Source organism: Petaurus breviceps, unplaced genomic scaffold (genome assembly GCF_028583685.1).
Source record: "Petaurus breviceps papuanus isolate PSGF00001 unplaced genomic scaffold, PetGlider_PUasm1.0 90919, whole genome shotgun sequence".
Taxonomy (NCBI): Eukaryota; Metazoa; Chordata; class Mammalia; order Diprotodontia; family Petauridae; genus Petaurus; species Petaurus breviceps.
This window is the reverse complement of record NW_027187378.1, coordinates 44221220-44245015: the sequence shown is the minus strand read 5'-3', so window position 1 is coordinate 44245015 and position 23796 is coordinate 44221220. Positions and strand designations below refer to the sequence as shown.

The following is a 23796-nucleotide window of genomic DNA, read 5'->3' as shown; positions in this document are numbered from 1 at the left end:
CTGATAACCTAATTAGTATCCTTACTTCAAACATTCCCACACACCAAGCCATCTTCCACCCAACTGGGTGGAATACCCATATTACACACCCCTCCCTGCTTCAGCAAAGTCAAGTGACTCCCTATTACCAAAAGTCCAATATAAAGTCTTTTGTCTGGTGTTTAAAGCTCTTCACAACTTGACCCCTTCCTGTATTTCTAGTCTTAAATTTCACTCCTCTCCACACACTCCATGAACCAGATGTATTTATTTGTTTCTTGATGTGCCTTGAAGAAGATACTATCTCTGGTCTCCTAATCTTTGCCCTGGCTGTTCTCCTCACCCCTACCCTCCATGATATTCTCTTTCTCTTCTGCCTCTTAGCTTCCCTATATTCCTTTAAGACTCAGTTCAAATGCCACCTTCTAAACGAGACCGTTATCAGTCCTTCTCACCCTTGGCCCCATTTGCTAGTTCCTTCCATTCTTTTATCATCTAACTGCTTTGTACATATATCTTATAGAGAACAGAACCTTTTATGTCTGTCTCCTTTGTTAGTAGAATGTGAGCACTTTGAGGACAGATATATCTCTTCAGACAGATGTTTCTTTGCATACTCAATACTTAGCATTACTTGACACATAGTAATCATTTAATAAATTCTTGCTAATAGACTGTTGTATAGGTTCACACAGCCAGTAAATGTTTCAGGCAGTATCTGAATCTCATTCTTCTGGACTCTGGGTTCCCCAGTCTAAGTTCTATTCCAGTAATCAACATGGACCTAATTTTTCAATAATATGATGTCAATTGTACATGCAAAACATATTCTCATATTAACCATGTTGCAAGAAACAAAGCAAGAAAAATAAAGTGGAAAAAAGTATGTTTCACTCTGCACTCAGAGTTCAGCAGTTCTTTCTCTGGATATGGATAGCATTTTTTCATCATGAGTCCTTTCAAAATCTCTTGGATTATTCTGTTGATCGGAATAGTCAAGTGTTTCCCAGTTGATCATCATGACAATATTGCCATTACTGTGTTCAGTGTTCTGATTCCACTTATTTCACTTCAGCATTAATATGATCCTGGGCAAGTCAATGAACCTCTGTCTCAATTTGCCCATGTGGAAAGCGGAGAGAATAATTGTACCTACTCCCCAGAGTTCTTGTGATGACCAAATGAGATAATATTTGTTAAGTGCTTTGTCAGATTTAAAGAGCTATATAAATTCTAACTACTGACTATTTAGTTCTTTTAAGTTTTACAAAGCATTTTCTCATTCTTATCATTTCATTGTATATAGATTTACAGAGGTAACACTCAGGTCTGAGTCAGATCGTGACTGAACACTTCTACTTCCTACTCAGGCCTTGTGAGGAATTTGCCCAGCTTATGAAGAAATGGGAAAATTAAGCAAGCTCCCCAAACCTCTTTCTGAAATTTTCTGATGCAAAGAAAAATGGGGCTTGATTTGACAGATGATTTCTTTTCACTCCTTGATTAGAAAAGACAACCTTTTCACTTTCTGTTTAGAGTTCTAGGAGAGGACCCAAATTATCTGATGAAGTAGACAGAGGCCTTCTCTGTCAAGAACTAAATGGGAGCTTAGAAACCTTTTGCTTTTGTTAAATTGGTCCGAATATAAGCTACATTTTTCCCCCTCATCTGACTTGTATAAAACACAACTGTAGCCCATTGTTGGTGGGATTTTATTCTATGAACATCTCTATAGTCTATCCTTTAAAAAAATCTCATTGGGGGTAGGCATGTGTATGGGAGCCTATAATGTAAAATGGCAGCTATTGGATCACTCCAGTTTGGTAACTCATGGAACAAGAGAAAGTATGGTATAGCAGATGGAGAACAGGCCTTAGAGTCAGGAATAAAATAGTCCTGGCACATAGAAAGCACTTAATAAATGCTTTGTTGACTAACAGTAATGCTGATAAAATGCTCTAAGTTTTACAAGGTGCTTTGTAGCTAGGATCCTGTGATGTGGTCACATTCTTTGAATTCATGCTGTATCTTTCTGTTGCTCTGGAACCAATTATCCTATTTTACATAATTATAATTTTGAATAGTTGAATTCTAATACATAAGAGCACTTCACAGAACTTATTATTGGCCCTAATCAGGACCTAGCTATCCATATATTGTCCCTTGAGTCCAAACTCTGACACATATCAGCTTCAAGACCCTGGGGAGGGCAAATCACTTACCCTTTAGGTCCCCACCCTCCTTTATCCCTCGCAACGTTTTTAAAATTATAAATTACAGGTGAGTTAGTAATTTGAATCAATAGAGAGTGTTTTCACACAGGGAGTTCCCTATACTTGATAATTTCACAAGTTGTTTCTCTGTTCTCAAAAACAAAACAAAATGCTTGTAGAAAATAATTTCTCAAGGCTTCAGAATGATTCTATACCTTCCAAAACAGTGACTATCCTTACTGCCCATCCTCTACCCTCCCTATTGACTAATGAAAAACAGAATGAAAAGATTGTGCTCCAAGATCAGAGCCCTGACTCTGGATTTTGTGAAAAACTGACAGGACTGCAATATGAAGAGAAGAAAAGGATCTCATTGGGATAGATTCAGTAGAGAATCTTTCCTGAATTCCTAGTTTCCTAAAATCAATAGTGAACCCACCTTAAGTCTAGAGAGAAAACCAGGACTGGAAAAGAAAAGAACTAACTAAGCCTGACATGCAGAATTATGTCAGAAACATCACATTTTTGTATCCAAGGAATGGCTTCCATTCATCTCATAAAAACTATGAATCGTTAAAGGAAGACTTTCTGTAATGTAGAGGTTCTTAACCTTCTTTTTTTTTGTCATGGACCATGGAGGGAGTGTGTCATAGGTCTAAAGACTCCTTCTCAAACAGTATCTTTAAACGAATAAAATAAAGTACACAGTATTGCAAAGGAAACCAATGTTATTGAAAACAGTTATCCAAAACAAACAAATTTCAAAGACCCTGGTTAAGAACTTCTGCTGTAATCAAAAGATTCAGACTTCACACCTGGTTTTAAGTCTTACCTTTACTTATTACTGTGGACAAATTACTTTCCTTTGGTGGGCCTCAGTTTCCTTTACCTAAAGTAAGGGTCCTGAGGGAGAAAAGGCATTAGATTTGGAGTCAGAGACTCTGGTCTAGAATCTTGGCCCTACCACTTAATTCATGTGACCTTGGGAAAGAAACACTAGACCTCTGTTTCCTTATTATAAAAAGAGAGAATTGAAATAAATCATTTCTAAGGGCTAATAATTTTTTCTAAATACATGACCCCAGGTCTGGATAATTTTAATATCCCTTCCATCTCCAAATCTTATGATCCTCCAGAATCTCAGAGCTAGAAGGAATCACAGGAGTACTCTGGACTAACTGGTATTTATTAGGATTTCCCTGAACAACAGCCAAAAGTAGTGATCATTCAATGACTACAAGAAGACCTACTTATCAAGACAATTCATTAAACTTTTTGAAAAGTTTAATTGCTAGACTATATTCCCTCACTTTGACCCCAAACCATGCTAGAATACCATCAAAACTCAGTGGAAAGTTGATGGCAAGGGCCATTTAGTTCAGACCTAAAGAGAGGAGGCATTCTATTCCATCTTTGTCAAATGGGGGCTCAAAATACTCAGCATCCGTAGTTGTTGAGTTTTTTCTTTCCACTATCCATTTCTGCAATGTGTGTATATGTGCAATTTTCCTTCATTTTTATACCCTTAAAGTCACCAGAGAACTATAGGAAAGATTGGATTCAAGTAAGATGATATAGCTCCTATTCTGATTTTCTCCAGAAAAAAATAATTAAAAAGCACTGATTAGCTATACCTCAAGGCTGCTTATGTTCCTTGGATACCCAATGAAATTGCAGTTTGGGAGTGAATGGCTGATGAATGAGCCCAACTGAAATAGGGTCTCCAGTTGGTGCTCTTGAGAATAAATGACTTTTTACTTCTATTTGCATTTAAAGAACCATATAGAGGGTTGGTTTTGGTCACATAAGAGGTTTTCATTAAATGAGACAATTATGGTGATAGCAGAGATATTAATATTTTCCATTATGAGTGTGTTTCAATTCCCTATTTGGTACTACATGGTAGGATTATGTACTGTTCTTGTAATGATATTTTTCTATTTGTTACAAGAAGCTGAACTTAGTTTTTACTTCTTACAACTGCTGTGTTACTGAAGAAGTGCATTTTAAAGAAGAAAAACTCTTTTTAACTGTTAATAAAGGTAGAATTAGAGAAAAAGATCAACTACTGTTATCTTTATATTTTGTTCATGAAAGCAGAGCATTCACAATAAAGGGGATAATATATTTATTCTACCACATCTAAAGTATGGTGTCCAGTTCAGGGCACCATGCTTTAGAAATATCACTGACAAGTTGGAGTACATCCACGTGTGGAAGACCAGTATGGTGAGAACACTCAAGACTGCGCGATGGAAAGATTAGTTATATGGCAGGACTCAGGGCGCTTGGAGTTAGAAAGATCTCAGATACTTACAAACTCTTTGACCTTGAGCATTGAACCCATCTGGACCTTTGTTTCCTCATATGTAAAATGGGGATCATAATTATACCTGCCTCACATGGTTGATGTGAGGATCAGATGCATATAAATGTATACAAAGTACCTACAGACAATACAGTGCTAAAGAGATATAATTATTAGTAGTAAAGGAGCTAGGCATAATTTTCCTAGAGAAGGGAAGGCATGGGTAGGAGTAAGAGATGTGCTCATGTATTCCTTGGCATTTGAAGTGCTAGAATATAAATACAAATACACACACACGTGTGTGTACATAAATTTCGTATGTATATAAATTTCATATATATATATATGTGGTATATAAATGCCACACACACACAAAATCACATTGTTTTCAGTTGTTTCAGTTATGTCTGACTCTTTGTGACCTCATTTGGGGTTTTCTTAGCAAAGATACTAGAGTAATTTGTTATTCCATTTTCCAGATCATTTTACAGGTAAGGAACTGAGTCCAACAGAGATAAGGGACTTTCCCAGGGTCACACACCTAGTAAGTATCTAACACTGAGTTTGAACTCAGGAAGATGTATATAGTTATATTTGAGGTGTCCTAAAAATCTTAGTGCAGTTTTAAGCTATTAATCTACTGTTAATAGGTTGAATTGTGAATCGCTGTTACTCAGGATCATTCTACACCAGGGCTGCTGTTAGAAAGCAAGCCCAATAACTTCTATATGCCACACATTCTGTTATCTCGTGTAACTCTTAACTATGATAAAGCTGCCTTCCTCGTCCCAACGTCTGTGTTATAAGAGGTATTGCTGTAACTAAAATCTCCAGACAAACAACAAAAGTCTTTGTACTTTGAGGGGTGGGAGATATAGGTTCATAGTCACTAATTGTGATTAACTAAAAGTTATCTGAAAACATCAAGGTGTAGTGGGAAAAAAGAACCCTTAAGGCCTTATGGAGTCTAGATTCTAGTCCTAGCTTTGTAATTAATGACTGTGTCATCTTGGATAAGTCATCTCCCCTCTCTGGGCCTTACGTTCATAAAACAAACATCACACTTGATGATAGTCCAGATGTTTAGTGAGTGCTTCACTATGCTCATACCTGTTGCCTGTATTTGGTTACTCTCTCATGGTTGCTCTTTTTTTTTTTTCTTAAAACCCGGGAGTGATTGTAAACCCTGTGTTATATAAATGGTATAATGCAGGTACAAGATGAGATTGACAGCATTAGGAAAAACTATGAAGCAAATATTTCTATTTCCTGGAATGTCTAGGTTCAAATTTGAGCCCTGACTCTTGCTACCTGGCAAATCTCGGGCAGCTCAATGAACCTCTCTGGGACTTATTTCCTCATGCAAAATGACCAAGTTGGATTATAATCTCTAAGATCCCCTCCAGACTTAAAAAAAAAAATTTAATAAGATCCTTCTGCTTTTCCTTTCTACCTCAAAGGTCCTTTTTATTTTGCTTTCAGTAGTGGTTGATTACCTAATCCCCATTGAAATATTAACTTAAAATCACTTACTGTAAAATAACTCTCTTTTCAAGGGAATTTCTCTCTTAACAGAGTTTTTGGAAGACGTAGAAGTCTCCAAAACCCAAAGTAATGAACACCAAGATGATACAATTCAATTGCTACTTAAGCAGGAATCCCTTGTATAGCATCCCTGATTAATAGTCATCTAAGCTGGCTGTGACTAGCATAGTGGATAAGAGTATTGGACTAGAGTATAGAAGAGCTGAATTCAAATCCAACTTCAGATACTTACTGGTTGTGTGACTGTGATCAAGTCACTTAATCTCTCTCAGCCTCAATTTCTTTATCTAAAATGAGGACAATAATAGCACTTACCTCAAAGGGCAATGTGAAGATAAAATAAAATAACATTTATCGTACTTTGAAAACCTTAAAACATCTATGTAAATACTAAGTTTAATAAGGAAACTTTAATAAGGTGCAATGGATGGAGCAGCGCTCTGGCTTTGGAGTCAGGAAGCCCTGAGTTCAAATCTGGCCACAGATACTTAGAAACTGTGGTCCTGGCCAAGTAATTTAGCCTCTCTGGTACTCAATTTCCTCATATGTAAAATAAGGATAATATTACCTTCCTCCCAGGATTGCTGTGAGGATAAAATGAGATAATATTTACAAAGCACTATGTAAGCTTTAAAATTTATGAATGCTAGCTATTAGTGGTGGAAAATACACTATATCCCAAGCCCATTCCATTTCCGAGCTACCTTCCAATATAAGCAGTTACAGTGATCCTTTTATTGATTTGAATTCTGCCTCTCTATAACTTCCTCCTGTTTGGTCCAAGTTCTGTTCTCTTGGGCAAACAAGATGAGTCTTTTCCTTCATTCATGAAACTCTTCAAATATTCGAAAGCAGGAATTCTCTCCTTATCACTTTCCTACTCCTAAGTATGTTCTTCTTAAGGCTAAAACTCCCCCAGATCATTCAACCAATCCCCATATTGCATGACATGGGGGTTGGCCATCACCTTTCTCTTGAGAAACTCTGATCAATGGAAGTGAAAAGTGGGGAGAGCACAGCTTGAGATCAGTAGGGGTCACCACTGAGAACAAAAAGATTGTTGGGAAGAAAACTAAAACACATAATGGCATTACCAATTATCAAAGACCTGTGAAGTGCTTGTATGCATTTATCACTAAAATTGTAGGAAACAAGCTGCATTTTCTTTGAGGTGAAACGTAGCCTTGCATCTTGAAGTGCCCTCAGGTAATCCTTTTGAATAATATTATACAATAGAAGTAGAGAAATTCTGCTTAACAAGATGCCAGGTAGCAGAGAGCCTGCTATATTTTTGTACCATAAGGCTGACATGACATTACAACTTCATCTACTAAATCTAGGCAGCAAGTTAGCTTTTCATATCATGATGCCTTGTTCCTCTGTAAATGCAAGCTAATGCTTGCCTGGGGGCGGAGGAGGGAGATCAGCTGAACACATTATAACTAGCATAGAGTAGACCAGGAGACCTGCCGCAAAGCAGAATTGTGTATTTCTATCTCTTGAGCATTCATCACCTGCAGCCACAACTGTAGCTTTTTCTAAGCTTAGGACGATTGTGGAGGATTTCACAAATCCATAGGTGGAATGCTATTACCTTGTCTGCCCTTGGTCTCTAGACAGTGGTAGACCTATCCCATCCCCCATTCATACGTGCCTTCTATTTTAAGTTCTTGAGGAATTAAGATCCCAAAGGATACCCTAATGACCTATCACTGCCACTTACAATGCTCAGCATCTATATTCTTTTTTCCTCATCTAAAGGCTGCTTGCTGCATTTTAGATCCACTAATCTCAGTCTTCAGTTGAGCAGAAGTAAATGAAAGAGGGCCTAATTATATGATGTATGAAGATATGAAACATTCCCATAGCCAGAACTCTTTCTCACTTCAAAGGCTGAAGGTGTGGAATTAAGTCAAGGAACTACTAAAATAGCAATGACTTTCAAACATCTGCCATGTTTGGCTCTCTCACAGGGACTGAGGTTTCACATGTGTAAGAAGGAAAGGACAATTCTAGTCTTTTAGCTGCTTCTATTGCATAAGTATTCTTCCATGATGTAAGTCCAGTGCTGGACATGGAATCAGGAAGATCTGAGTTCAAATCTTCCCTCAGACATTTGCTAGCTGTTTGACTTTGGGCAAGTCACTTAACCTTCCTGTCTGCCTCAGTTTCCTCAACTATAAAATGGGGGATGGTAATAATAGCATCTCTCTCCCAAAATTGTGATGATCATGATTGTTGTGGTGAGATAATATTTGAAAAGCTCTTGGCACATAATAGGCACTTGAATGTTCCTAAAAAGTTTAAAAGTTTAAACTTCTTTTCTTTCTCTTCTCCCTCCTTTCTTTCCTTCCATCCTTTCCTTCTTCCCTTTTTTCTTTCCTTATTTTCTTTTTTCATTCCTTCCTTCTTACCATACCTTCTCACCTCTACCTTCTAAAATCCCCACTACCTTCCTTCAATCCAGAGCTCAAATGCCTTCTTCTTGGTGAGACAGTGTGGTATAGAGGCTACAGTACTTGACTTCAAGCTAGAGAGACCTGGGTTCAGATCTCTCCTCAGACACAAACTAGCTGTATGACTCTAGCCAAGTAACTTAACCTGTCTGAGTCCCAGTTTCTTAATCTATAAAATGAGGAGATGGGATGTGATTAAGTCTGAGGTCTCTCAGCTCTAGATCTATGGTCTTATATCATGCCTCTCCTGATCCCCTCCCCAATTTGCTAATGTGTTCCCGCTAAAATGATCTTGTATTTATCTTCCATATACTTAAATGTGCACATGTTGTCTCCCCAATGAAATGTAGGTTCCTGTAAGGAAGGGACAATTTCATTTTTGCCATTGTATCTCTAACACCTAGCATTTTGCCTTTCACTCAATAAGATACTTAAAGCATGACTACGTGACCAATTATATCCTAATCTAACCTTAACATTTTTTCTCACTGGTGCAAAACAGAATGTTGAATCCATTTTACTCTGAGTAGTTGTGCAGGGGTCTATAGTTGGGCATCTATGACTATGTATGTTAAATCAACCAGCATTTATTAAACCCTTACCATGTGGTAGACACTGTACTAGGTGTTAGGGAAACAAACTGTGGGAAACAATGTTAACAACTTTGCACGAACAAAATATATAGGGAACAACTGGAGATAATCTCAAAGGGTAAATGCTAGCAAAGAGAGAGACTGGAATAGGCTTCTTGCAGAAGGTGGGATTTTAGCTTAGACTCAAAGGTAATTAAGAAGTGGAGACAAGAAAGGAAAGAATTCTAGGCATGGGTAACAACCAATGAAGAAGCATGGCATCAAAATAGTGAGTGTTGTATGTGAGAAAGAGCCAGGAGGCCAGAGACACTAGATCACTGAGTACATTGAGAGGAGTAAAGTGTAAGAGGGCCACTCGGTGTGCCATAGTGCATGGAATGCTGGGCCTGGTGTTAGGAAGACTCATTTTCCTGAGTTCAAGTCTGACTTCAGACTCTTACTAGCTGTATGGCTCTGGGCAAGTCACTTTACCCTGATGATCTCAATTCCTCATCTGTGGAACAAGCAGAAGGAAATGTCAAACCACTCCAGTATCTTTGCCAAGGAAACTCCAAATGGATTCATGAAGTCATACACAACTGAACAACAGCATCAACAAAGTATAAAAAAGTCTGAAAAGATAGGAAGGGACCAGGTTATGAAGGGCTTTACAATCCCTTTACATGAGGATTTTATATTAGATCCTGAAGGTTATGGGGAATGACTAGAGTTTATTGAATAGAGAAGGTGATTTGGTTAGACCTGTTCTTTAAGAAGATCACTGATGGATGAAGAAAGGGAGGACAGATTAGAATGGGGAGAGAGACTTGAGGCAGGAAGACCAATATTGTTGCAGTTGTATAGGAATAAGGTGATGAGGGTCTACACCAAGGTGGTAACAGTGCTAGAGGAGAGATTAGAGGGCATGTGAGGAAGTTAGGTAGTGCAGTGGATGGAGTGACAAGTCTGAGTCAGGAAAACTCATCTCTATGAGTTCAAATGTGATCTCAGACATTTACTAGCTGTGTGACCCTGGGTAAGTCACTTACTGCCTATGTGATACTGTTTGCCTCAGTTCCTCTTCTGTAAAGCAAATGACAAACCACTCAAGTATCTTTGCCAAGAAAATACAAAATGGTGTCAGGAACAGTAAAACATGACTGCAAGAACTGAGCAACAAGATAGTATACACCAGATATTACAAAGTAGCATTAGCAAATCCTGCCAATGTCAAGAGACTGGATACGGGGGGATAGGGAGAGGTGCTGAGAGACAAAGTTATCCCTAGGTTTGAACCTGTGTGCTTGAAAGAATAGTAATGCCCTCCTCATAATAGGGTAATTAGAAAGAGAGTAGAGTTGGGGAAAGATCATGAATTAAGTGTGGACATGTTTAAGATGTCTATGGGGTATCAGGTTCAATAAGGACAGTTGAAAATGAGAGGCTGAAGGTCAGCAGAGAGGTTAGGACTGAATAAGTAAATGTAGCAGTCATCAGCTTAAAATAATAAATTAATCAATAGGAGCTTTTGAGATTACTAAGTGAAAAGGTATAGAATGAGAAGAAAAGAGGGACCAAGACAGAGCCCTGTGGAAAGCACAAGATTAGGAGGTGGGACATGGATATTCAGCAAAGGAGAATGAGGAACAGTCGGACAGGTAGGAAAAAAAAAAAAACTCAGAGAGCGCAGGGTCACAAAACCTAGAGAGAAGAGACCATCAAGGAGCAGAGAGCGATCAACAATGTCAAAGGCAATAAAGAGTTCAAGAACAATGAGGAGTGAGAAAGGGCCATTGAATTGGGCAACTGATCATTAATAACTTTGGACAGAATAACTTCAGTTGAATGATGAGGTCAGAAGGCAGGCTACAGAGAGTTAAGAAGAAAGTGAGGGGAATGGAATTGGTGGCACTAATTATAGATAGCATTCTTAAGGAGTTTAACTATGAAAGGGAAGAGAGATATAATATATAGCTGTGTGGATGGGCAGGCAGCTACATGGTAAAGAGGGTAAAATGCTGGACCTAGAGTCAGGAAGACTTATTTTCCTGAGTTCAAATGCAGCATCAGACACTTACTAGCTATGTGACCCTAGGCAAGTCACTAAACCCTGTTTGCCTCAGTTTCTTCATTGGGAAAATGAGCTAGAGAAGGAAATGGCAAACCCCTCCAGTATCTTTGTCAAGAAGAACCCAAATGGAGTCATAAAGAGTCAAAGACAACGAAAAACAATTAAATAACAAGTGGAGATGGAAAGATTAAATGATTAGGATTTGGGGAGGAAATAGGGGTGTGTTTTAGATAGCAGGGAAGCACTTGGAAGAGATTAAGGATTAATGAGAAAATGGGGAAGATAGAGGGGGCTATCTGCTAGACTAGGCAGGAAGAAATGTAATTACTTGTGCATGTAGAGGAGATTGAGCTGACAAAAAGGACCACCTTTTCAAGTGACAAGAGCTGAGTAGAATATTGAATTAATTAGGGAGGAGTAAATGGATTGCCTTGTGGCAGTGAGGGTCTAGTTGAGACTGTGTAATCTAGATTTGTTGTAGAATCAGTTAGCACACTTGTGATTTTCTCTACCTTCAATCAGTAACACTTTAACAGAGATGAAGAAAGCCAATAATGGTAGTAATCCAAAGCCAGGGTTTGGTAGGGCAAGATTGGTGATAGGATATGTATTTGGGGTAGAGAAGATTTTTCTCTGCAGAACAGTAGTTCTCAGACTTATTCTTAATCTTCAGATTATTTCCATGGGGGTCCCCATGCCCCATGGGGACATTTCAAATATAAAAACCTCATTGAATTAATGAGAAGACTAACACCACTTTTGATGATAATCCAGTGAGGGAGAGCCTAATGAAAGGACTAACTAATAACATACTTATAAAAATATAGTATAATGTAGGAAGCATTATGGAGTAATAGAAAAAGAACACAAGATTGTGGGTTCAGATCTTTTTTTTTAAAGTAATTGGGGTTAAGTAACTTGCTCAAGGTCACACGTCCAGTTATTTTGTGTGGGTGCTAAGTATCTGAGGCTGGAACCAATCCCAGGTCTCCCAACTCTGGGGCTGGTGCTCTTACTCACTGTGCCACCTGGCCACCCCCTGTGGGTTCAGATCTTACTCTGGCACTTAACATGATCATCAGCAATATAAGTCCCTTGAGGTCAGAAGATTTTTGCTTTCATCTTTGTATCACCAGCACCTAAGACACCTTTCTGCCATGTATTCAATGCCAAATAGATGCTTGAGGCATTAAATTGAATTGCATGATTCCATACTTCAAGAGTTTATTCTTACATCCCCACTTCATAAGGCAGTTCTAAGGCAAGCACTTTGTAAACTTGGAAGGATTTTATAAATATAAGTTAATAGAGGCAACCTAGCACAGTACTTAGACACAGGACCTGGTTTTAGGGTTCATTGGCTGTGTAATTCTGGGCAAGTTAATTAACCCCTTAGATCTCTAACTAACTCACTAAGACTAAGGAGTATAGAAGGTACTGATATGCATTAGGAGAAAGTTTCTCTCTTAGGAGTTCACTGTAGCAAATCTCAGATCTAGCTCCATCCCCATTAATATTATCAATATGAAGAGTATGTGGATTTAGACACTACTTGGGGGACCTTCTTGGATCAGTAGTTGTCCCTAGACCACAGCCTGAGCATCTCTGGGTGAGGTTCCCTCAGCTTACCTTCATTTTCCTTTGCCCTTTGTTCTGCTGGAATCCTGGACGTGCATTTTTGGACCAGATGGTGTCCAGTTATTGTATTATCTGTGACTTACAGAATTGGGAAATGCTTTTATGGGAGGCACAGAAGACAGCTTGACAAGCAACATTCACATGACCAAGTGTAAATGGCATTATCCCCAACCTGCATTTAAACCAAGGAGTTGAGGCATATTTCAAATCCACAAACAAGTAGTCCAGTGACATTTCTATTAGTGTAGAAGTAAATAAACACAGTAGAATCAAACTCAGAAAGAGATGAAAAGTACATTGTAGAGTGACCCCTCTCCTCCCTATTAAAGATACACATGCAGGCAGGCAAAAAGTATAAACAATGCTTCTGGTATTTATTATAGTCAGCTACTCAGCTTTGAAGGGCCTTTTGGGATCTCTGAGTAAAATGTCGTAACCTTCTCCCTGTTGTTTGGGTTTGCCTTTTGAGTGAATCATCAAATCGTATAGATGAACAGTAATATGCCATTAAAAAGCTGGTCACCTCTATAAGAAAGTGCTTTCTACATAATTTTATATTGTGAATGGGTGCTGGCTATAAAAAGGGATCACTTGACTAGCCTTTACCAATCTTTGTTTCTTTGTTGTGAGAGTCCTAAGTAGGAAACCAGAGTTAGCCCAGAGGTGATGCTTTTTCTCCTTTGTTGGATCAGAACCAGCTCAGAAACAAACAAAATAAAATGCCCCCCAACAAGCCATAACAATAACAAAAAACAAGCCTCCTCCTGATGTGTATAACATAACTAGTTAAGCATGTTTGGACTAGTTATGTCACACTGATCATTCATGTTGAATTTGTAGTCCATTAACACAATGACAGAATCTGGGAGGGAGAAGGACCGCTAAGGTCATCCAATCCAAGCCACACTTCAACAAGATTCTCATCTATATCATTCATGAGGGAAATCCTGTCATCAAGATTCCTGAGACCTGCAGTGGCAGGGAACTAACTGTCTTCCTGAGGCAGCTCCTTCCATTTGAATACCGTTCTAATCACTGGGCAATTCTTCCTTATTCTGAGTTAAAATTCATGTCACCTTTAGACATTACCCTTAGTTATGTCCTCTGGAGCCAAGCAAAACAAATGTTATCCTTCAATGTGACTACCCTTCAAACAATTGAAGATGGGATTCCTCCTTCCTCCCTGCCCCCCTTTCTCCTCCTCTCTCCCTTTCTCCCCCTCCCTCTCCTACTATGTCTTAGTTATCCAGGCTAAGCATCCCTATATTCTTTAGCTTAACGTTATATGTTTTCATTTCCAATCCCTTCATCTTCCTGATCATCCCAGTAATTTGAACAGAACTTTAGTTGTTAATGGCCATCTCAAAATATGGTAATTCTAACACAATATTTTACATGTGGCTTGACCAGAGCAGAAGATGATGAAGCTATCTTCTTCATTTTTAGACTTCTAAAAATATTCTTAATATGGTATAAAATCACATTGAGGGGGGAGGTTGTTAGGTTGCACTAATTCTTTTTGTCAAATTTAGAGTCCATTTGTGTTTTATGTATATATATTTTTGTGACTCCAATATATCTAATACTACATGATATGTGCTTCAGGAGACACAAAAAAGTATATTTTAATTCAAATAAATGTTTTTAAAATGTTTGTCTTGAGAAAAGTAACATAGATAAATAGGTGAAAAACACAGTCCCAAGACCTCAAGGAGCTCTCAGTCTCAATGGGGAAGAGGGATAGAGAGAGAGAGACATTTATGTGTATATATATATAAACACATAAATATATGCATATATGACAAGTATTTAGAAAATGTAGAATGTGATAGGAATTAATTAAAAAGCATTTCCTTAAAAAGCTTAGGATGTTTCAGAAACTTTTCTAAGAGGTGGTGATACAAATAGAAAAAATAAGACAATTTATTGTTCTTAATGAGGTTACATTCTAACAGGGTAAGACAAAGCGATTGATAGCCAAGGAAGGGTGATCTGGCCAGAGAAGTCGACAGGATTGATTAATGGAATTGTAGGACAGTTGATTAACACATCCTTTCTGTGAATGAAAAAGTTCATTTGAATACTGTTGTCAGCAAAAGGTAGAAAGTGAGGTGGGTAGAGGAGTGGGAAGGAACATGAATGGAACACACTTCAACGTTCAATAGGGAATAAATGATTTCCAAGCAGGTAAACTACATAGTTAGAAATATGCATTTGGAAGATTACTTTGCTAGCTTTATGAAACATAGATTGGAGAAGAAAAAGATTTTGCCAAGTAACTGGTTATGAAGCCAAATCCATTGCTCAGGTGAAAGGAGATAAGAGCTTGAACAAGACTGATGGCACATGACTGGAGAGGACCTGATAGATACATGTGATATTGAGGAGGTAGAATTGACAGCACTTGAGAACTAATGTGGTTGCCTTCTTGAGAGACTTACTATCTCACGAGGGAGGGACACAAAACTAGAGCACAAGAAACAGAGAACGATTAAGTGATGACTTGTGTCATATCAATAAGGGCAATCATTGTTTAGAGAAGGCAAAATTCTAAGTAGGATTGCAGCTAGCACCCTAGCACATCCAGAATGGCCTGCTAGCACAGGTTCTTTGATCTGCTTTTCTAAAGGAAAGATAGCTTTAAAGGAGTTAATGAGCTTACTTTAATTAACAGACAGAGAAGTACAGATAAGTAGAAGGAAGTGAGTATCCAAGAAAGAATGCAAAAGGCTGGGCTCCAACTGTCTGAATGATGTCCCATAAACATTTAAGAACAAAAGATGAGTCTTGTATTCTTGATTAGCCACTGTTAAAGGAATAGTTGAAGCCCCAGATGTGAAGAAGCTTCCTAAATAAGTCTAGAGAAAAAAAATGAAGGTGTTAGTCATAGTCCTTTTAAATACTCTCAGGGAATACTACCACAGGAGTGATCAGAGATCTAGAACAAAAACCAGGAAGAGACAGTGTCATAGAAACCCAAGGTAGAAGAGTGTTTCAGGTCCACCACCAAAAAATATCATATGGAGGTCAAAAAAGATGAAGACTGGAAAAAGTCTTTAAAGAAAAGGAAGTCACTGGTAATCTTTGAAAGAGCCATTTCAGTAGGGCTAGGAATTCAAAATGAAGTACCAGGGGTTAATATGTAAATGCAAATATATATCATGTATGTATGCATGTATGTATTTAATAACTGGATCTCCTTTCCTTTCATGCGTCTGGAATCCAAAATGATGTGATTTCAAAAATCGAGGGTTATCAGAGTAGGAACTACCCCATCCATTTAATCAACTATGTTAAGCATGGAGGCAGAACACTGTTTTAATAAGCATGACTCTACATCTTTTTTTTGTCAAGCCATAGTATTCTCTAAGGCCCCACCTACTCTATTCTAACACTGTTCTTGTTTTCTTCCCACAATTTTTTTGTTTATTACTTTAATTAATCTCTCTTTTTCTCTAGGAATTTGTCCTACTTTGCTACCCAAAGTAGCCCATCTGCTGTCATTTTGAACCTGTGGGAAGCTCGTCATCAACATGATGGTGACCTTGACTCCTTGGCCTGTGCCCTTGAAGAGATTGGGAGGACACACACGAAACTCTCAAACATTCCTGAAACTCAGCTTGAAGAGCCCGACTTCAGCTACAGCAGGCAAAATGGACTTTAGTCCATCTCCTCTCATGGACAGACCGATGGCCAGCTTTGTGACTTTTTTTTATTAGGTAGGGAGGAAAGATGGCATTTAGCCTAGTGGTATTTGGGAAAACTCAACTTCATTTATAATAAAAGAGGGACATCACTTGAAGAAACTGAAGGCTATCTTGGTAAATCATGTTAATGTTGGAAAGGTCCAACCTTGCATCCAAAAGGCCCCATTGTCCCATCTGAATTGATACTGTCTTAACTCAACCAATTCTGCATAGGTGAAGTGAAACCATACACACATACACACACACACACACACGCATGCACACAATTGCCTTTAAACAGGCTCATATTTTTGGAATTGTTAGTGGGTCAGAACAGATCAGGTGCCAACAAAGCAGACTTTGAATAAGTGCATGGTTTGGAAAAAGTTCATACAGTAATGATGTTCCCCAAGGGCCAAATTATTCTGATATCAATGTCAGACTTTTTTTTTTAAACCAACTGATATTTGCAATATGGGAAATGAGTATAAAACTGACCTTTATAAGTAACAATATTGCCAGTCCATTTTTGTGATTTCAACCATATCACAAGCAGGAAATGAAAATTTAGAACTGAGAATCTAAGTAAGTCACAACAGCACCACCTCCCACCCTAGCCCACATGCCCTAGCTCAGAGAAGGGCTGCCAGGAGGAATGAATGGGATGATTAATGAGTTAAATATATCCTATAGTCACTTCCTTCCAAAAGCCAAGACTCACTTCATTCCCTCCTACCATTCCCCCTCAATGCAGAGTAGTAAGGAACTGTTTCCAGGTGCATCCATCACCACAATTAATCATCACTGTACAGTGACTTAGGTTGATAGCCATTGCTCACAACATATAAAGGAAGGCCCCCAGCCTAACCACCTCAACTCACAGCTGAGCCACACAATTGCAGTCTAATCAAATCCGTTATAAGGTAGCTGGGTATTGGAATTCGATGTGTCATAGGTCAGTTTCTTTCCCAGAAAACATAGCTCCATAAGCTGAATGCGTCAAAGAGCCTGGTTAGTTTAAAAGATAGTGGGTGTTAGCCAGATCTCCCTAATACCTCCATAAGAAAATGGAATTTCACTATGTTTTTTGATGAAGTTTATTGAAAGTTTCTTGCATTTTTCTATCATTGAGAACCCTCTAGTAAAAACTCTGGACCACTGTCTCCCCAACATTTTTTTTTAAAGAATAGCCAGAATCATTCACTTTGGATAATATCTGGTATATATTCCGTTTAAGTCAAGAAGTATTTATTCGGTGCCTACTTAGTATTAGGCTCTGTGAATACAAAGATAAAAAAGGAAATATCTCCTGTCCTCAAAGGGGCCATCCTATAACACGGGTTATTACAATACCCTCCTTTCCCAGAAGTGTAATTCTTTCTGACCACACCATTGTTGTATAGATAATTTTCAGTCATATGGGGGAAATAGTGGATTTTATTACCCTGAAAATTTTGAAATCTACAAAAAATTCAAGAACTTTATTTTAACCTCCTTTCCCATAAAACCTTTTTGACCAAAGTTTCATGCAAATAGTCAAATGGATTCTGTTTAGGTTGACCTCTACTCCCTAGCTATGTATATGAGGAAACATTACCCAGAAGAGTAACATTCTTCTTAGACATGAAAACAGAAGAGAGGAGAAAGCAGAGGAGGGAGGGACTTAAAAAGGCCACAGGTTGTATAAGCAGACCCTAACTCTCCTGAAGGACTTGGGTTATACCAGCAACAGGTGGAAAGGGAAAATTTTACAGTATCCAAAGAGATGAAAATAGCTAACTATATAAATGTGTTAGGTTATCCAAAGAACAAGCTTCCTGAACAATTAGTAAAATTTGTAACCATCTTTTTTTAGAGCCCTTTAAAAAAATCCAAAAATAATACCGCAAGGGAAATGGTCTTGAAGGCTTGGAATTTTAGATGCCATATCTAACACAGTCAGGTGCATATTGACTCCTGTATTGGCTTTGCTACATGGAATTCAGCAACATAAGGCTTTTCTCAGGAACTGAATGGATTATTTTACAGAACAGACAAATCTACTTAGAACTGTCAAACTTATTTTCTAAAATACAGTCTCTAGATCAGGAGAATGCCCTTTTCTTAATAGTCTGTTCAACATGTTTATCCCTTATAGGGAACAATGGAGAGAATCCATGGGAGTCTAAGTCATTTGACATCTCTGAAATAGTTTCTTGAAGAAGCAGCTTTGGAGAGAGTCAATCATCAAAACAAGTACAGAATTGATTTGGAAGGAGGGATTGGGGGAGAATTTGCAGAGCAGCTGTTTTTGGCTCCTCAGAGAAAAAGGCCATTACCATTACTTCCCCCATCTTTTTTTCTGCCCTAAAGTAGGACACAGCATTTTTCTCTTCTCTCCTCTATGGCCTTCAAAAGCATTTCATCCATTGATGTGAATTAAGACAGAGCTTGAATGAATCTCAGCATTTTTTTAAAGTGATCTTGTATTTGACAACAGGGCCCAAATTTAAACAAGACCTATGAAAATTTATTTTGAACATTTAAAGGTAAAATGGGGCCTTTTTTGCCCACTGAATATTAACTTAATGGCCTTTTTTTTTCACCTGTGGCTTAAGCTCAAAGATTTACCTGAATAAAAAGAAAAACTATTGCTTAAGATCACCAAGTTCAGCTCTCTCATCTCATGAATAAGGAAACTGAGGCTGAGAGGTTGAGTTAAGATGCACTTGACCACCTGAGGCAATGGCAAAAAAAATACAATTTTGTCTGAACATCAACTAAATGTTCAAACTAACACTTTGGCTCATTCTCTCTCCTTCCCCTTCTTTACATATTAATCTTCCTTCTTCTGATATCATATGCAGAGAAGGGTGATGTTGAATCCTTGCTACGTTTAGAGTCATTCAACAATGTGGCAGTGTATGTCTAATGAGAGAACTTGCAAGATCTACAGAGCAATAGGCTTTAGGGGCAGATCAGATAGAACCTTAGATCACCATCTGAACCTTGGACTGCTTAGCCCAATGTAAACCCCTGCATGTTCTTTGATGTTTGACTGTCATTGCTCTGAGACTTGCCAAGCAAATGCCCCTCTTGAATGAGATTTCACTTGTCATCCTGAGGCCTTACTTTGATAGACTGTCTTGCTGCATGGGAGAGGCAGACAGAGAGAGGCAGAAATGGAAAAAGACAGAAAGAGAAAGAGAGAGAGAGAGAGAGAGAGAGAGAGAGAGAGAGAGAGAGAGAGAGCCCTTAAGTTTTTGGTGGTCTATTTAGAAAATGTCATGATGTGTCCCACCTCACCCCCTGCCATTTTCGGTTCTATGAGTAATTTAAGACTAATAGCTATATTTTCAAAATGACACAATTATATCACCAAAATAGTATACATCATGGCTTTGCCAGACTGCAGCTTCATAAAATTAATTTGTGGTTTTTACAACATTGCTTGTGCAGTCTGACTAGTTTACATTAAAATCCTTTAAGCCAAAAGGAAGCTTGCTCTGTAGATTTAAATGCAAACTGCATTTACCGGTGCACGAAGTCCCATAAAACTAGGATGTATTCCCACAAAAATTTTATTGGCCTTTTTGTAAAAGATGAAAAAGAATTGACACTGTTGTCTTTAAAGTGGGGGGAACTTTTTATTATTATTATTTTTATCTCCAAAAGCAGCTGTTATCCTTTGCTGTGGCCTATACATTTTTCTTCTGGAATTTCTGAGAGAGGCTATTAAGTTTAAATCACTAAAACAGGGGTTTTCTTTGGATTAAAATCTCTGGACTTGAAGACTGAAGAACTTGTCTCTCTGAAAGATGTTATCTTAAAAAAAAAAAGTAGAAAGACATGGCATATTCGTTCTCTTTCAGAAAGGTTTCTCCAGATGCCAAACTTCTAGCAAAGGTATCTGTGAAGTTAGAAAATATTGTGAAATATATCAGTGCAATGTTCTTTTTTCCCCTTTTAGTCATTTCTCTTTTCTGTCTATTAGTAGGGGGTCAAGCTGCCCTCTGTAAATGTCTTGAATAATATAGTTGACGGATGCAGTAAAGGAAAAGTTCTCCCAGAGGCTTTTGTTCCAACTATAGCAAGTTCAAAAGAACTGCAGATGAGCTAGAAATGTGCCTCTTTGGCCTACTGTATGGCTTACTTTCATTATTTTTTCTTCATGTAACATTGCAAAATTCTGTCTTCTTAGTAGCTCCCATTGTCTTTATTAGAGATAAGAGCCGCATAGAAATGGGAGAGCAAAATGTTGTCCTAACAATAGTGACATTAAAAAAAAAAAATAGTAGCCCTTGGTGTTAGTTGCCATAATGCTGTATTTGAAAATCAATGCTTTAGCTAAGAGCTGAATGGGCGCGGTTTCCCCTGTTTTGTCCCTATAGAAGTTTCCAGAACAAACAAAAGTGTATTTTGTCAACTGTCACAAAAGTGAAAATGTTAACTTATCTTAGATGTGTTTGCATTTTCTTTGTGTGTTTTTAATTTCCAAATGATTTTAAAAGCTGCAGTTTACCAAGCTGTTTGGGTGTATTAAACAGCATGTGGTGTTTTTTGCAAGCGATTCTAGGTAGGCAAGGGTCCATCACATGGTCATAGGGTCTTCTTACAGCCCCACAACAGGGTCATCTAGTCCAATAGGATGGCACTAGGAAGAGAGATTTTTTTTTTCCTATTAAAGAAAGGGAAGGGGATGGAAGACCAACCCTCGCCAATTAGTTACTAGTGTGTAGTATTGTAATCTGAAGTAGGAAGTTTAACGCACATAGAGTAATTGTAGTTTTTTCAGCAGCTGCTTAGCCTTTTTTTCCTCTTGCTGTGAAGACCATGGATTTGGAATGTCCTCATGAGGTGGGCCTAGGAAGTGAACATCAAGCTTCATGTCTTAGAACCCACCCACTATATGAACCCAAAGATAAACACATGTAGAACGCTTCCTGGTTAGACCTGTACTTTTTAGGAGCATTTTTTCCCCTCTCTAACAAATAAAATTGAAATCTAGAAAAAGTGGTTCAATATGAACCATACCACTGTCACTAAAAGATGCAACATTTAATGATAATGAAAGCATCTTACAGAAAAGCATGCCATTCTGTTCATGGATGGCTACAGTTTTATGCTACATGTTGTTAAAATCCATGGAAAGGAAATGTCCCTTTACCTCTGTTTCCCAATCCCTTAGACAATGGTCACATCATTTCCAGTAAGATTCAATATAACAACATTTTAGCACAACAAAAAACAGGGCATTTCCTTGAAATTTAACGTGACTGGATTTTAACTTCATAATCCTACATCTTTAATGGTGAGGAGGAAGTATAGCATTCCAGAAATGGGAAGTATGTCCAAGGTCATGTAGTCTGATGATTTCCAAGCAGGAATAAATTTAATTCCATTCAATCTAATTCAACAATCATGTGTTAAGCATATTCTCTGTGCAAATTTGCTGGGGAAATAAAGCCAAAAAAAAAAAAAAGATATATTCCCTGCCTTCTATACACCATCCTCTGCCCTGTATTTGAAGACTCCCTGTCTTGGCCAAGTTCTGTTGAAACCTACTATATGACCTCTTAGGGGTCTTCCCAGCTCTGTGATTTAAGAATGTAACAGCAGTTTGTAAGCAAACTGTCATTCCCCAAAGATACATTTATCATGGCAAAGAGAACCAAGCTGAGAATAGCTCCAAATGATATTCTTCTATTCTCTCTTCCTAACCAATTCTAATATTAGAACATATGGCAACTCAGTGGCATTAACCACGTTCTGCACTGAGATTTCTCTTAGAGAATCAAGAACAAACATCTTTACAACTTGCCCTCCCTGTGTGGCCTTCCCATTGGCCCTCCCATGCTTTTAGGGACAGAACAATAGGAAGGAGAATATATTCTAGGTGACCAAATTTCTGACCAAGAATTCTCCTTGCCCTTTCCAAAAGGTAATCAAGCTCCTGCTTCCTCTTGTCCGTATTTCATAGTTGCATTTAATTGTTCTTTGGGGGTCTATTAAATGCCCCTTCATATAAACATACACATACATGTGAGAAAATACAGAGGGAAACAGCATCTTATTCTCTTGACTCAAATACAAATAATGAAACCAATTGTTTTTTCATTTTTTCTCCATTTCTATATTGAATAGATTTCAGAAGGTGTTTTCTTTTTTTTTTTTTTTTGTTTCTTGGGGATTTTTTTTTGAGGGGGGAGTGGTTTATTTTGGTGTGGTGTAGGGTTGGTCTGCAGGCAATTTCTGAACAAATTACTCAGATCTCCCTCCCCCACCCTATTCCCATTTTATTTAACTGTATTAAGAGCTGGAAGAAAAAAGAAACAACAAAGAGCTGGTTGAACACTTGGTTTGACATGAAGCTGAAGGAGCAAGCAAGCCAGAGAAGATAGTTTGAATAAAGCATGGCCTTGGCTTCATACCACACTTTCTGTGCCTTGTACTATCAATGTAAATTCTGAATGTTGTACAGTAAATACTTGGATGGACTCCTTAGAAAAGGCTGCACTGGCTTCTTTTTCAGCACATGTACATATATAAATATATATATATACATATATATATATTTGGTAATGCCCAACAGCTGTGTTATATTGTATTGAAAAAATGGACAGTTTGGATGTTTTATGTAGAGTTTGCAGAAATTGGATGGCTACAGAATTTTGAAGAAAAATGTACAGACATAAATTACTGCATATCAGTTATTTATGAATAAAGAGTCTTTTATTGACATCTTAGATTACTACATGAGTGGCACCTTGAAATCCTAATGAGATTTCTTCTTCACAGGGTTAATGGGACAAAAGACTCATCACTATATAGCCTGGCAATTTTCAATGAAATATAATTATAAATATCCTGGCCTCATAATGCCATTTCCCCTCTGCTACATCTTCAGAAAAATAAGGGACATAAAAAGGAAAATTACCTTTTCCCACTTATTCCCATACTTCTAGGAAAAGAGAAAGTAGGAAGTAGTAATTGAGCAGATACTTGTGAGGTAAAAATTTGATGGTTGGGGCGGCTAGGTGACACAGTGAATAGAGCACTGGCCCTGGAATCAGGAGGACCTGAGTTCAAATCCGGCCTCAGACACTCAACACTTACTAACCATGTGACCTTTGGCAAGTCACTTCATCCTAATTGCCCTCCCCCTCTCTGAAAGCAAAAAAAAAAAAAAAATCGATGATTCATTCTGAAGAATATAAGAATCCTTATGGCTGAACAACTCCCAGATACTCCAATTTGTTTCTCCCTGGAATACCCTGGGAACATTTTAGGTTTTAGACTTGGGAGACACTATATTTTACTCTCTTGATTTGGAGGGTGAAAGAGAAAAT

The 23796-nt window shown here is 38.0% G+C and overlaps 1 protein-coding gene across 1 annotated transcript in view; it reads left to right on the top strand.

Annotated features, from left to right (window-relative positions):
• Window positions 1-23186, top strand: part of UNC5D (unc-5 netrin receptor D) — a 794598-nt gene extending 771412 nt beyond the window's left edge. Inside the window, exon 17 of the mRNA XM_069075933.1 lies at window positions 16242-23186. Within this exon, the coding sequence (XP_068932034.1) occupies window positions 16242-16446 (205 nt within the window). The 3' untranslated portion in view covers window positions 16447-23186. The remainder of the gene's footprint in view (window positions 1-16241) is intronic.
• Window positions 23187-23796: the final 610 nt, after the last annotated feature.